This window comes from Arachis ipaensis, chromosome B8, assembly GCF_059453495.1.
Source record: "Arachis ipaensis isolate K30076 ecotype BB chromosome B8, ASM5945349v1, whole genome shotgun sequence".
NCBI classification, from domain to species: domain Eukaryota; kingdom Viridiplantae; phylum Streptophyta; class Magnoliopsida; order Fabales; family Fabaceae; genus Arachis; species Arachis ipaensis.
Window position 1 is genome coordinate 137,784,309 of NC_142443.1, and position 16,328 is coordinate 137,800,636.

The following is a 16,328-nucleotide window of genomic DNA, read 5'->3' on the forward strand; positions in this document are numbered from 1 at the left end:
ACACTTGTAAGTGTTAATCGCTTGTACACGGAGATTATTCCTTATTATTATTCACTACAAGAAATTACCATAATAGTAACCGATTTAGCAACCGATTCTGGCGGTCGCTAAATCCTTGGTTGCTAATTTAAAAATAGCGACCAACTTCGGTCGCTAACCGTTAGCGACCGATATTAGCGACCGATTTTCAACTAATGCTACCAAACTAGTACCAAACGATATTGATCACTAAATCGGTCGCTAATAAAATCGATCACTAAATGGCGACCACTTTTTTGGTCGCTAAGTTGGTTGCTGAGAAAATCGATCGCTAAATCGGTTGCTAAAATTATCGGTCGCTGATGTCTGACCTGAAAATCTAAAATCGGTCGCTAAATTGGTCATTGTTACTGATTTTCTAATTATAGATTTTTACTAATTATTCCTAATATCTATATCGAAATATAGAAATTAAAAGGGACAAAATTCATAAATATTCACAATATCTATATTAAAATATAGAAATTAAAAGAGACAAATTCATAAATACATCAAATTTTATGATCCACAATCTAAATATACATTGATGGCTTACAATCCACAATCCAAATTCATGGTTCATAGTATATTTAATACTCATATGTTACAACACTAAACCTGTAAATCTACATTGATCTTCTAATTTTGAAAGCTTGAAGTTGCTGCACCATATATATCTTGTTTCATTTCAACTAGTCCTCTTTGTTAACACTATCTTCTCCTTGTTTCCTAAAAAAGATAGAAAAGAAAGATTTCCTCCACGGTTATTTATTTAAAAAATATGTTACTTTTTTCACACGGTTATTTATTTAAAAAATTCATAACTATTCAATAAAGATTTCCTCCACAGTTACACAGCATCAATCAAGACCAACACTACTCAAATTCATTATTGATCTCTTGAAAAATCACATTAAACCACAACTCTTTAATTTAAACTTAACTCAAACCTCAATCCAGATAACACCATAACATTTAAGTGTGACTTTGAAATGTTTTTTGAGTGCTGTCAATGTCATTAATTAATTTAAAGAAAGAAAACTCATTAAAGATATTCCCAGTTGCAAGCATGAGAGGGTAATGATATCATACCTCAAGAGGAGACAGATCTTCCAATCAAAATTGTTGCACCCTCACTCTTGGTAGTTGAAATAAACTTGCGAACTTTGGGATACTGAAACAACCAAACAGTTCAAAATTTAGATTTTTGCTAAATGCTTAAATCATTCATATAGATTTTCAAGTTACAAAACAAGAAAGAGTGATAGTTTGACTTGTTGATTTTGAAATCTATTCTTAATATATAAAGGTAAATACATAAATTTATCCACATTACTTTTAAACTATTTCTCTTATTTTACTCACGCCATGTCAGTAATATCGCTTACTTGGCAAAATTTTAGAATCAACTACTCAATTTTTGCCAAATCATCTATTATTTCCAAATCAGCAAAAAAATAAAATATACAAAACCAATACAATAATTACCAACGACAATAATTAGAAATTAATAGTGTCTAACCAAATTTGTAACTTACAAAGACATTAAATTCATCTTCCTATATTTATTTTATTTTACGGTTGTAAATAATACAAGAAATTTATAACTCCAATAATTAATATATTAATTTCTATAAAAAAACTCATTCAATGTAATAAACATCCATATTACAAATATCATAATAATATTATTAATCATAATAAATTTTTCGTTATAAATATTCAAATTTCATACTATTTGAACTACTTATATAAGTCTCTTATCACTATTCTTTCAAATTACATCAAATTTAGCACAAAAAATCTATTTCTCAACTACACAACATCTCAAACTTAATGTAGATAACTATGTTGAATGTGAAAAGTGTATGAAAAAAGCATATAAAAATAGAGATAACTACATTGTGGCACATGTAATCAAACACCACAATATCCAACAATAAGGTAACTCTATATACTTTTCATAATTCCATGTATCAAATTATTAGTTACTAACCCAATACTTATTTTAGGTTCAAAATTCAATTAAAGGTTTCTGATCAAAGTGGTACAACAACTTTTGTACTATTTGATGGCGAAACAAAAAAATTATTGGGTACAAGTGCTTCAAATCTAATGGCACTCCAAAAAAGTAATGACATTAAAGCACCACCCCAATTGAAAAATGTGTGCAACATCACTTATATTTGAAGTCAATGTAAATGTTTTTAATCTTAAAGAAAGTTCTTCTCAATAATACACTGTTACCAAGACATTTGTTCTAACCAAAAACACTAAATTTCAACCCTCATTTGTTACCAAGACATTTGTTCCAACCAAAAACACTAAATTTCAACAAATAAAACAGGTAATACTAAAAAAAATCACTTATTTTAGTTATTTTAGACATCATTTTTATTTCTAATTTAAATTATTCATTGATTATGGGAACCAACTTCATCAACACTCACATACCCATCAAGAGATTAAGGAGAAACAAAACTATACAAATTCAAGACACAATTTCGGAAGAAGAACATATTTGCAAAGATGGAACAAACAACACAATAGAAAGTGCAGATAACTTAATAATTCATAGAGAACATGCATTTACAAGAACTTACATAGAAAGAAGAAAGTAACAACTCTAACAATAACCAATAAAAAAAAAGGAGAAAGAGCGCCACATAAGAAGACATGCAAAAATCAAATCACCAAATAAAAATGTCATTTTGTACATACAACTCTAATATCCAAATCTTTTGTACTACAAATTATTTTAAATAAAATACCTTTTAAATTTAACTTTAGTTTACACATTTAATTTAATTTTACAAAACATAACAATTTTTAATATTTATTATATACTATCATTAATTTACTGCTCCGCGCATCGCGCGAGTCTCATTCTAGTTTATAATAACAAAGGAAGATAAAAAAATAATTTAGAGGGAAAAATAAAAAAGAAAACGAATTTTTTTACTAAAGATAAATAGAAAAATAATCAAATAATAATTAATTCCAAAATCTATCTAACACTAAAGTATCTCTAATAGATCTAATAGTATCTACTATCTAGCTGCATATGCTACAAAGTAGACAAGGTAGCAGGGAAAGGTGTGAGTAAATAATCATAATATGTTGCCATTTATATATATCAAGTGCATGCAGTCGCTAATTTCTCATAAGAAGAAAGAGAAATTGAAATTGATTTTTATTTGGGAATTGAGAATACACTATGATTAGTAAGGAGACTCTCCAATGACATTTTCAGGGGGTCATAGAAACAAATGGTCAAGCTAGCTTATTCACTTTTACTTTCAGCTGAAAATTTCAACAAAACGAAAAACAAAATCAGTAATTGTGGTAGAAAATTGAGATAAGGATCAAGCTAATTCAAAATCATATATATTTGATTGAATTAAAATTGAGACATATGATAGAAAATATATACCAACATAATAATAATGGAGGGGTTAATACTCAAATTCGTCCCCGAAAGATTACGCGATCTTCATTTTCGTCCCCGAATGATTTTTTTAATCAAATTAGTCCCTGAAAGATAAAAAATAAGTCAAATTAGTCCTCTTGTCAGTTGGGCGATGACGTGGCACGTTAAGTGCCACGTGGCATGATGACTTGGCACGCCACGTGGCAGGTCAATGCCACGGTCAACGCCACGTGGCATGTCAGCGACACGTGGCACGCCACGTGGCATGTCAGTGCCACGTGGCAGGTCAGTGACACGTGGCATACCCAGGTCAACGCCACGTGTCACTTGACATGTAAAAAAGATTTTTATAGTCAAAATAGTCCTTGAAAGTTCAGAAATAAGTCATTTTCCTCCCTCAAATTTTAAAAATTAGTCAAACTAGTCCTTATATAATTTTTTTTTATTTTTTCTTCATAATATTAAATTTGAAATATTTTTTGATACTACTAATTTTAATAGAAATGTAATTGACAAACAAAACATTAGTAATTGTATCTTTTCTTCTTAAAAAATTTTTCCAATAAAATTATCTATCTCCTTTAATTCTTCTCAAAATCTCTCTTATTCTTTTCTATTCTAAAACATTTTTCTTACATACATTTTGCTGGAATATATATATATACTCAAAATTGAAATGTATGTATTTATTAACCTAAACAAAGTTATATGCTCGAAATCAAAATTTATGTATGTTAACCTAAAAAAATAGTGGTATAACTTTGTTTAGCTTAACATACATGTACAAGATGTCTCTGGTACGGGTTGAAGGATGGATCGGGAACCTGCGGGTCGAGGCGAAGACCGGATCGCGTGACTGGAGCGATGGGGGGAGGTACCTGTAAAGACACTTCGACGCTCCAGTCAGAATGGATCTGAGAGGTGTAAAGTGTATGGAATGAATGAATACCTGGAGGGACCTGGGTCCTCTATTTATAGGTGATGGTGAATATCTTATCTTATCTTATTTGGCTAAGATAAGGGAGACGTTTGAATTCGAAAGTCGGTTAGGAGTTCTAGAGGGCCGTTTCCGGGCCTTCCGGAAGAAGGAGATGGGTCAGACCCGAGGAACCGGGTTCGGGTTTAACCTTGGGTCCGGGATCCGTGGGCCGAATCCGTAACAATACATAAATTTTGATTTCGAGCATATAACTTTGTTTAGATTAATAAATACATACATTTTAATTTTGAGTATATATATATATATATATATATTCCAGCAAAATGTATGTAAGAAAAATGTTTTATAATAGAAAAGAATAAGAGAGATTTTGAGAAGAATTAAAGGAGAGAGATAATTTTATTGGAAAAATTTTTTAAGAAGAAAAGATACAATTACTAATGTTTTGTTTGTCAATTACATTTCTATTAAAATTAGTAGTATCAAAAAATATTTCAAATTTAATATTATGAAGAAAAAATTTAAAAAAAAAATTATATAAGGACTAGTTTGACTAATTTTTAAAATTTGAGGGATGAAAATGACTTATTTCTAGACTTTCAAGGACTATTTTGACTATAAAAATCTTTTTTACATGTCAAGTGACACGTGGCGTTGACATGGGTATGCCACGTGTCACTGGCCTGTCACGTGGCACTGACATGCCACGTGGCGTTGACCGTGGCATTGACCTGCCACGTGGCGTGCCAAGTCATCATGCCACGTGGCACTTAACGTGCCACGTCATCGCCCAACTGACAAGAGGACTAATTTGACTTATTTTTTATCTTTCAAGGACTAATTTGATTAAAAAAATCGTTCGGGGACGAAAATGAAGATCGCGTAATCTTTCGGGGACGAATTTTAGTATTAACCCAATAATGGAGGCAACAGAAAGAAGGAGCTCCCCTTCAGTCCAAGAACAGAGAAAGGGGATAATGCAAAATATCTCCCGCTTCATTCACACTTAAATATTTCAGCAACCCTTTAATCCCTTCTCCATGAAAGGACTGAAAGAAGCCCCTTCATTTTCTTTCCCTCTGTTTCATCATCTGCTCATAGCTTTCAAGTGATATATTCTCCATGAGTGTAAACAGATTTTGAGATGAATTAAACTAAAACTTTGAATAGTCTATTGATCCAAGTTTTAAAGAAATAAGGAAACCTAATGCAAATATAGAGAAGCTAATTAAGTTACAGGTTTCAAAATGATGATAATAATTTATTGAGGCTTCAGTATTATAATGCTTTCAAAGAGGTAATAATAATAATGCTTTCTTTGAAGTGAAACAAGCTATCAGTATTGTAATATCAGCATTTAGCAGCAAAAATTGAAAAAATATACAAGAAAGAAGTGAGGTATGCGGGAGCTTACATGTTCATGACACCACTGAAAATGCCACCTTTGCTTATTTCAATGACTGTACATGATTGCATGAATCAAAAGCAAACGCAAGTCCTATAGATGAATGTAATGCTAGTTGGAAAAGTCCAAGAAAGGCTATTATAAAGGCTATTACAAAATTAGGCTATTATCAACGGATTACACAAATTAAAGCACACTACACTACAATTCAAGTAAGTATTTCACACCTCATTGAGTGACAACTTATTATTGTTTAAACCTTCGGTATGCTAAAAAGCAAGTTATTATTAAAGGCCTCATTTCACTTGAAAATACATCGTACAACTTTACTACTTTTCTTCAAAAGTGAACTGTTCCCAAGCAGGTTAATCTCTTTCAAAGTTTTACTACTTTTCTGTCACATTCAATAATTAATTTTACTTATAATCAGTTTCACATTTTGTAATTAGATTAATAATTCCACACAAGATGTTGAACTAAACCAAAAATCAGTCTTAATCAACCAACCATACTGCAAAACAAAATAATTCCACATCTTTAAAAATATATTGACAATTGATGGGATTAGGCAGCAGTTAGGGCCTAAAAACTTTTGAAGGTCAACATATTTTGAATTTGAGAACTGTCAAATATAGAGATTTGAGGGGAAAAAGAGGAAAAAAGGGAACCTGTGAAAGTGGTCAACAAGTTAGTGCAATCAATGCCTGGTTTTTTGCACATGTCCTTAAGAAACTGTATTACAGCATCCCTCTTTCAAACATGAAAAAATTATGAAGTGGAGCCAATCGTGTTCTCATGTATATATATATTGCCATCACAGCTGATTCATATGCTCTATTATTCTAAGAAAACTGAAGCAAAAAAGTATTAGAATTAATGACATGTGTTTGCATCAGTTTGGGTGATTCTGATCTAAATCCAACAACTAAGATAAAGCAAGAACAATACAAAAAGAGATAATAGGAGGAACTTACCCTCTCAGATACTGTTTGGTGAAAAAAGCATCATAGCTCCTGCCAAAATGTGATATTTGTTAAAAGAGTTAAATTGAAAAAATAAAATTAAAGGAGATTAATAATGGAAATGGAATTGCAACCTGAAAAAATAACATGAGCACAGATTTGTCCTATAATGCTATCAAATTAGTATGAAATGAAGAATAAGAAGTCTTTATTTCATGCCTTTTTTCCAGCATTCCTCCTTAGCTTTTTGTCCTGCAGAAAGGACAAACTCAAAAGGAAGAAGGGCTAATAATGACCAAAGTTCATAATTTAAAACTGCAACATCTGCACAGATGCCTATAATCCATAGCAAATGTTATACAAGATAAAATTTAGCAATAATGACTTATTAAAATCAACTAATTCATATTCATGCTAGAATAATGCATAAACACCCAACACATATACTATGACCAAAGATTAACATATTGAACAATTGATATTAAAATGGCTTCTAGGTCATGTCAGGAATGGATGTCATAATCCCACATCCCCAGAAGAAAATAAATTAAAAATAAAGCTAAACCAAACAGCAGCTTACCATATTTTGCAGTTAAACCCCAACTGCAGCCTCAACTGCAGCCTGGAGAGATGTGATTTCCTTACCAATTCCATCCTTAGAGTCTTTGGCATTTTTAAGTGCAGCCTGTATCCAACAACAACAGATGGTACATGCTACTATTTGGTGAACACTAGCTCCATTCTCTATTGAAGCATACATACTTCTTTTATGATACACACATCTACACTTCAAGTTATTCCCACATTACCTCTCTTTGGCGCAATGCTGCTTCCTTCCTGCAATGTCATAATGCAGTTGTGTCATATATACTATTAAACCTCAATCATATACCAAGAAAGAAATAAAGCAAGTACTTATTTTTCAAGCTCAACTCTGGCCTTGGCTTCCTTGCATCTCTCTTCCTCAACTCTGAGCTGTGTGTATCAGTTTCAACTAAGGTTAGTACTATCAGCATCAAGAGGGAGAAAGAGATAATATTAAAATACCTTGTCAAGTATGCTTTCATTCTTTTCCTGGAGCATATCAACCTGCAGACAGAGAAGATACCTCAATTCAAAACATACAAATCCTCTTTTATGGGAAATGCATACCAAAGGTGTGGTATTTGCCACATTATTAGCAATTTTTCCCAATTCAGGTAGAGGATCAATAGCAGTTGATGAAGTTGTACCAACCTGCATTTGTAGATGAAGAGTGTATATCACATATGTTAAGAAATCAAATCTACTAAAAATAATTTCCTAAAACTGATATTATAAGCCTTAGTTCTTACAGTAGCACATAAGAAAAATGGTATAAGACCACTAGCAATGTCTCTTGAAACTGCTTCAAAAAATACTTCAGGAGAAAGCACATAATTTGTTGAAGCATCAGATTTAGTGACCTGCAAAGCTCAGGATTAAGTCCACCTATCTGCCAATGCAAAGTAAAAACTGGTTAACAATAATCATAAAACGGTATCCTTCAAGGTTCAATGCTAGGACTTATAGAGGATCCTTATGAGAGGCCTTCTCAAATTTTATGTTTCATTGAAGGTACCTGGCAGGCTTTTAGTAGAGAAGAGTGTGTTTGATCAGATGCATATGTCACAAGCTTAGGAAGAGCGTCTTTTCCAACCGTCCTTAAGATCTTGTCGCGAGCAGCCAACAAGACAACTAGTACTGCTTCACTCGCTGTTCCTTAAATAACTCCACCACCTTGCCCTGCAATACAATTTCTAAAATGAATTCCCATTTAGGGGAATGGCAAGTACTTGAAAGTGTCCTAATCCCTTAAATTTACAGACCACGACCTCACCAGTAGAATGGAAATCATGAGGCAGCTTAAGTGCCTTAGCAAGCAAATTGAGAACAATGGTTTCGAGTTCTGTTGCGGCAGGAGAAGTTATCCAGCCGAAACCGACAATGTTGAAACCAGCACTGAGAAGGAAAAAAAAAACTAAAATAAGAAGCATTTTACTAAACTATTGTTGCATTAGATTTTATTAGAATATGATGGGTATGTCTAAAATGAGCACAACAATTATGTGTTTATTGGATGTGCCATGTTTATATAGACCATTAGATTTTATTAGATGAAAATCAAAGGCTAATATAAAAGAAGAGCATTGATGGACTCTAATAAATACAAAATATCCTAATACATAAATAAATATTTTAAATGACAATATTTTAATACACAAGACTTTAAATGACAACAAAATCTTTTATTCTTAAATAATTAAATATAAAATATATAAATACAAAATCTTTTATTCACGGATATACCATTGATGATCACATCCTTTGTTCAAGGCAAACTTAGCCTTTGATTCTGTTCATTGTTGACATTGGCACTCCAATCATGAACATCTGGCTCTGGAGGACGAATACTTCGAGGCACAATGCCAGGATCCCTTCCTGAGGTCAGTAGAAGGGTGGTCAAAACCTGGGAATACATTTTAAGACTTTTAAGAGAACAATGGTCTATGAGAAAAGAAACATAGTGCTTTTACATATTTGAATAATCTTTTTTTGAATAGCTATCTACTTGTAACTTTGAAATTGATATACATTTGAGTATGGAAAATAGAAGTCTTGGGCTACATTTTTTTTTCTTGGATCAGATTAATTTAAAAAAATGGTGTGAATAATAACTATAATCATTATTGAATATCCTGAGTGATGAGAAAAATCGTCCAACAATTTTCTAGCCACAAAAGCACAGAATGAGAATACAGCAACAGGGGCCACAATAAGAAATATCGTCAGAAATATAGACTTTATATCTGGTCCAAATATAAACCTCCCGCAGCATAAAAACTCCTGAAAAATAGAAAAGCCATGAATCAAAACACAAGCTAGTAAGTAAAAACAAGAAAACAAAAACTTGATCCTTGTACAATACAGATAAATACATGTTAAAGATGTGAGTTTTCATGATAAGTGAACTCCATGAATGAATTTTAATAATCGACACTCAACAACGAATAGAAGCTTGACAAGAAAAATATGCATTCAATACCTTTTCTTCTGCTGAGACAACATGACTGTCACAAACCAACTCTCCCAAAAACTTAAGCTATTACATAAAGGCACATGAATGGTTCATAACTTGGACAATGCACAGACTCATCCTAACTTGTGCTGAAATTCAATTCGAGGTAACAAAAGTCGAACTCTAGAGTCTAGATCTTATGATCATAGAAGTTCTGATGATAGTACAATACCATATCAGGATTCATCTCTAACCAAAGCTTAAGCTAAGATGAATGATTAATTAACATTTGAACTTAAAACATGGTATGATGCTATATATCAATATAAACACCTTGCTCCTAGAACTCAAATTTCTAACTGTATCAACTATCACTCTTCATTAACACACACAAACACACATTGATGATTATTCAAAATGATTACTGTTGATCTAACTCATAAAATCAATCCAAAAGATAAATTCTCAAACAACTGATTTCACCTCACAAAAAAAAAGGGTTTAATTACTCTGTTGGTCCCTGTAGTTTCACCAAATTTTTAATTAGGTCCCTATACTTTTTTTTCTTTCAATTGGGTCTTTACACTGCTTTAATTTTATAATTAAGTCCTTTCTAGTATAAAAATTATTAGAGTTAAATGAATATTTCTTTGCAAATTGAAGGTATTTATAATTAAAAACTTAATTAAATCTTTGATCGCATGTATTTTGGTAAAAATATTATGTTAATTTTATCATTTTTAACATGAAAAGGACGTGATTACAAAATTAAAAGTAGTATAGGGACCCAATTGAAAGGAAAAAAAGTATAAGGACCTAATTAAAAATTTGGTGAAACTATAGGGACCAACAGAGTAATTAAACAAAAAAAAAAATTATTGTGTTAATTAACAATAAGAGTCAACGAACAATAAAGTGAGAAAATTCAATTCAGAAATGGAAAATGCAAAAGGCTAATTGTAATTGAACTGAAAAGAAAGTGATTGCTGAAGAGGAACACAAAAGAACGAAAGATGCAGATGTTGCTAGTCTTCATATCACCGAAAGATGTTGCTCTTCTTCATATCACGTTAATGAGAAGAAAATAGGTTTAATTACTCTGTTGGTCCCTATAGTTTCGCGAAATTTTCAATTAGGTCCCTATACTTTTTTTCCTTTTAATTGAGTCCCTATACGTTAATTTTTTTTTCAATTTAGTCCCTGTCGTGACAAAATCGTTTGATATAACGGAATATTCTGTTCAAAAATGGAATATTCTCTTAATTAAATTAAAACAGCTAATTGAACCACATCCATTTTTTCAAAATACCAAAATTACCCTTGACATTTTGTCCCAAAAGTAAAAACCCTACCTGGCGATTGTTCTTTGAAGTCAGTGGCGTTTTTTCTCCCTTTGTTGGTGTCGTCGTCGTCATTGTCCATCGTCCTTGGTCTACGCTGCACTGCTCTGCGCTGATCGTCCGTCTGCTCTGCTCAATGCTGATGGTGTGTCGCTTAAATCGCGTTCCCTCGCCGTCGATCGCCGCGCCATGCCTCGCGTCGCCGCACCACGCCTCGCCTGGCCGCACCTCGCCTTGTTGCCTGAGGTTCTCGGTCGCAATTGGTCAGTTTCACCTTCAATTGCACTTTTCTTTTTAGCTTTTTGCCTCAGTTTGGTTATGCTCTTTTCATGTGGAACGGATTTTTTGTGGTAGCTTTAGGTTTTTAGAGGGAAGGAGAAGGAATCAAACATAAAAGGAGGGTTTAGAGAGGGAACTACTCTGTTTTCCCATTACAATTTGGGTTAATAATATTTTAGAAAAAAATATGAGGGGGATTAGGATATCTATAATATTTGTAAGTAACAGCAAAAATTGATGAATATATAAGGCTCTGCCTCCGAGTCTGACCTTGATTGCAGCAGTTGGGCTTATTGGTGTCCTTTAGAAGGAAATTAACATTACATGCTACTAACATTTAGCATTTAGGCAGGTTTTGACGGGTAAATAGTCTTGAAACTTTAGTGTATATATAAACTAGGAGTGGAAGGTTTTGATTTTTGACTTCTGACTGGTAACTTATAATTGATACTGAATCTGGCCATACATGAATGTTGCTATGAAAAATTGTGTTGACTTAATATATTATGGATATCTTGTTACTGCTTTGTGCTGGCTGTAAATAGTTAAAAATCTGGATGCTTTTGATATTGAAGGTGTCCAGATGGCTTATTTGCTATATATATCATTCTATCATTCAAAGGCATGGCAAAGGTTCGGTAAATGGTTAAGTCTTTTAGGATAGGGCCATTTCATTTTGAGGGTCCATAGTTTAATGAATTGTTAAATCTTTTTATGGTTGATGTTGTATGCAATGCAAAGGACTTAGTTTATGATATGTTAGTATTAATACATGGGAGAGATTAAGAGAAACTTATTGAAAACTTTTGTTATGGATTCATAAAGTCTACTATGACTGATGGTGTAAAGGATGACCAATTGTATTACCATGATGATACATATCCTTTAAATTTAAAGTAATCATGAACATGATAACAAAACAAACTACGTCTCTTTCTTGGTATATGTCTTTAGATTTAGAGGCATCTTGATTGATACAAAATCCTAAAACTTTTCTGTCTATAAACCATGAATAATTTTGAGTTTGATTTAAGATGAGATATTTGTTATTAGAAATGTGGTAATTCTTGATAGCTTTGTTCAAATAATAAGTTCATTATGATTTTATATGTTGATATATTCTCATTGATCTTTTGGATCAAGATGAGTATTCTTTTACTGCTTTTGGGAAGGAAAGGAAAGAGAAGAAAGCTAGAGTGTGTTCTATAAGTTAACAAACTATATATGCTGACTTTGTAGCATGTATTGCTGAAAGCAGGCTACTAAAGCTTTTGATGGAGATGACTATCTTATTGGGACATCTGCTGAACTCAAATATGCTCTTTTAGAATTCTTCTCGGCTTGGAAACCAGCCGTTATCAATGTTATTATTGATTCTCATGCTGGTTCAAAGAGTGGGAGGCGGCAACACAAGAACTAATTTCTACATTATTTGTATTACACTAAAATTACGTTTTCTATTGTTTTCATTTTTAGATTTTAAATTTCAATAACACAAATTCCCTAGCTCTATGGTTTTCTATAGTGTACCATGATATGATAAAGACACAAACTATATTCCATGAATCCACACAAATATAAAATGTTACATGATCGTAATGAATACTTGAATGATGGAAACTGAATTTTATATATACTTATTACTACTATTTCTGTTTTATTTTATCCATTCTTTTTTTAAGATAAGGTATTTTTAAAGTTATAAAAAAAAAAGAGAAGGTATTTTTGGTACAATTTGTATATAAATAAGCAAAAGAATGATAGTGACAAAATAAAATGGATTATAAGAATATTTTTCATGTCTTAGAATCATTGAATATGGATTATAGGAATATCTTTCATTTAATATTTATAATTTTACTGAAATTTTTAATTAAGTCCCTATATTTTTTTTCTTTTTAATTAGGTCTCTAAGGGTATAAAAGTAATTTATTAATTCACTAATATTTTTTTGACGTTTAACGTTAATAGGGACTAAATTGAAAAAAAAATAACGTATAGGGACCAATTAAAAGGAAAAAAAAGTATAAGGACCTAGTTAAAAATTTCGCGAAACTATAGGACCAACAGAGTAATTAAACCAAGAAAATACATTGTAATTCATTCCAAGCTAATTCATTGAGAGATGGCCATGACCCGTGAATCTTGGGCTTTTGTGTTTGGCCTCATAGGTATCACTCTTTTTAATGAATAGCTTGGAATGAATTAAAATGTGTTTTCTTCTCTGCAGATCATTACCTGTAACATTTTGCTAACGTTGCTAGCACCAAAGACCTTGTGAACAATGGCGAACTTTTGAGGGTCATCGGAAGGGAAATAAGGTGCGAAGATGCAATCCTTGGCACACCTCCGTCTAAGAAGCTTGCATGAAGCACATGGCGAGTTTCCACTTCCCATTTCTATTTTCTTATGATCAGAAAATACTAACTAAAAAAAAGACGAAAAAAACTAGTGATGATTAGAAGGGACTAGTTACTAAAAGCAACATACGGAGCATGATTGACAAAATGAGAGTTAGGTGTGTGTATTTATAATGGGGCGGTTTAGCCGCTACCTTAGTAATAATATCCATGTCAACAAGGCTCATTTCGGTACCCAAGATTTATTTTATTTTCTTATTAATTAATTTTGGTATTTGTTAAATTAATCCCGTGTCTTAATTATTTAGTTTATCATTTTTTTTTGTACTTGCGGATATTTCACTCACGGAAAAGTATAGGTAACCAACAAGATTTTTGAATAATGTGTAAACAATGTGAATTAATAGGGTTAAAAAGTAAATTTAATCAGTAGCATTAAATTAGGGTGAAGTGTATTTTCATTTGATTGGTGGTTGTTCATATTGTTCAAAATTTTCATTGTTCCCCTAACACTCCCCTTCACTCACATGAGATAATAATTAAGGCGCATAGGGGTACCAATGGGAGGGGCACTTGTGCAATTTGGGGGAACGTTTCAGTGGTGATTGGTTGTTTACTTGTCAAAGCTATTAATTCTCTTTGTGTATGTATTAAATCCCACGAATATAAATGAAAGAGTTTACGACCTATTTATATATGAGATAAGCCTTAAAGTGGTCTCTAAAGTTGCACTCGAGTCTCATAGTAGTCCCTGAACTTAAAAGTTATCCATATTCATCCCTAAAGTTGCACTTCGGAACTCAAACTCGTCCTTCCGGCAATTTCTGCCCACCTAACGCTACCGAAAAGGTGAGTTGGCCTCTTTCTTGACACGTTGGCATAACAGAAACGACGTAGTATTTGCTGTGGCGCCAAAATGACATGAAACGACGTCGTTTCACGCTAACCCCCTCCCTTCCTCAACGTTACCCTAACGAATTGTCTCCCCTCTCAAATCACAACACAAACATAGAGGTCTCTTCTTCTCCACTATACTTATCAATGGCGTCTGTGCGATTGTCGTTCACGCCACCTTCCTCTCTTCCGGCTACCTTCTCACCGCCACCGGCCCCCAAGCCCTCTTCGATGACGCCCTCTCACATCCCTCCACTGGTAACACTTTCACTAATTTCCCATTTTGTTCTCTTTTTTTCTTTAACGAAATCATTTAATTTTGATATATTTTATGTGAAATATACAAATATCATTAATTATCACTCTTCTTTAGTGAAAACAATTGAAAATTCTGTTTTCTGTTTTCACTTCTTTCTTTGCAAGAACCAGAAAACATAGAAAGTAAAAAGGGAAACGAAACGTGCCCTAAGTTTGTAGCACTAGCTATGTAGAACAATTTTTATCTAATCGGTGTAAGAGAGTTTTATAGGATTATTTGTTCTTGAGTTGATGATTTATTGAAAACCATCAAATACTGATATGTGATTGATTGAGTGAATTACAGAGGTTCATTATTTAGATTATAAAATAAATTTGAGCTTTCTAAGGTGGTAGCTGTCAATGAACCATGATAACCACAAATAATGGCAATTCATGCCGAAAAATTGCACTATCCTTGGGCTTCTATACTAGACGAAGGATTAGGCTATGCAATCTAATATGAGGATCAAGTCAATTAAGCTAAAGTTAGAAGATACCTTGTGGTATCAAGAGAAGATGTAGCAAATTGATATATGCAGCCTGAAGCTTATAATTAGTATTTACTGATCATTTTTAATACGTGGTTTGTGATTGTGTGTAGAGGAGGTGTCTGTAGAGAACTGAAACCAACTTAACCAAGAATATGTCTTTGTTTATGTCAATCCAAAAAAGATTTCGAATAAAGTGCTGGTAAAGTGCCTCGTCATGAATGAGAAGTTACTCATTGATGCCTTGAAGGAAGGGTCTTCTGACCCTGCACACCTTGAGATTTGGTAAGCCTCTTTTTCCCCTTCAAGCTATAAATTCTTCAAGATTTTTCTTTTATTTGCTGCATTGCAAAATTAAAATTTTTGTAACTCATCAACCTAGTTTTCTTTGTTCATGTTGAATTGGGCTGCGTTGGAGTTTGGAGCTTCTATTTGTTGATGACTTATTTTATTACTCTTTTTAATTAAATAGAATTTCCATTCTTGATAGAATAAGACCAGATACCAAAATATAATGGTATGGTGGGGGCAAAAAATCATACATGATTTTTAGTAAAAACTGAAGTACTGAATTGTGATTTGAAAACCTTTTGAAATTAGAGTTTGTACTCTGTATTGTCAACTTTTACCCTTTTCCCCCATTCCTTTCTTTGTCACATCAAATATTAAGATAGAATAGTTAAGGGAATAAAAAAACCACCAGAAATATTTTGTATATTCATTCTATGCTACAAATTTTAAGCTTGTGTGTATTGAGTTTTGTTGCTCAAAGGTTATCAGCTTTTCTTTCTGGGTGAAGTCGGATATGTTGTGAAAATTAAAATTTTCTATGGTTAATCGTACTTCTTGTGAATTTATGGTTATGTCATGATCTG

The 16,328-nt window shown here is 32.5% G+C and overlaps 1 protein-coding gene across 21 annotated transcripts; it reads right to left on the reverse strand.

The window, feature by feature from the left end:
• Window positions 1-518: 518 nt before the first annotated feature.
• LOC107613786 (uncharacterized) lies at window positions 519-13,891 on the reverse strand. Of its 21 annotated transcripts, XR_015896964.1 has the most exons (18): window positions 13,650-13,891; window positions 9,084-9,620; window positions 8,614-8,735; window positions 8,356-8,519; window positions 8,090-8,229; window positions 7,929-7,991; window positions 7,803-7,844; window positions 7,671-7,730; window positions 7,565-7,592; window positions 7,336-7,440; window positions 6,890-7,007; window positions 6,768-6,806; window positions 6,462-6,644; window positions 5,803-5,886; window positions 4,228-4,326; window positions 3,452-3,552; window positions 1,111-1,192; window positions 519-747 (listed from the first exon to the last, which is right to left on the reverse strand). XR_015896964.1 is itself a non-coding variant. In XM_088497680.1 (10 exons), the coding sequence occupies exons 5-10, from the start codon at window positions 8,185-8,187 to the stop codon at window positions 7,348-7,350; spliced, it is 384 nt and encodes a 127-aa protein (XP_088353806.1). In that variant the 5' UTR covers window positions 8,188-8,229; window positions 8,356-8,519; window positions 8,614-8,735; window positions 9,084-9,620; window positions 13,650-13,891; the 3' UTR covers window positions 7,335-7,347. The 21 variants fall into 21 exon arrangements, 1 of the variants encoding a protein (XP_088353806.1); XR_015896971.1 differs by lacking the exons at window positions 3,452-3,552; window positions 4,228-4,326 and adding an exon at window positions 3,233-3,321; XR_015896969.1 differs by lacking the exon at window positions 4,228-4,326 and having other exon boundaries at window positions 3,481-3,552.
• Window positions 13,892-16,328: the final 2,437 nt, after the last annotated feature.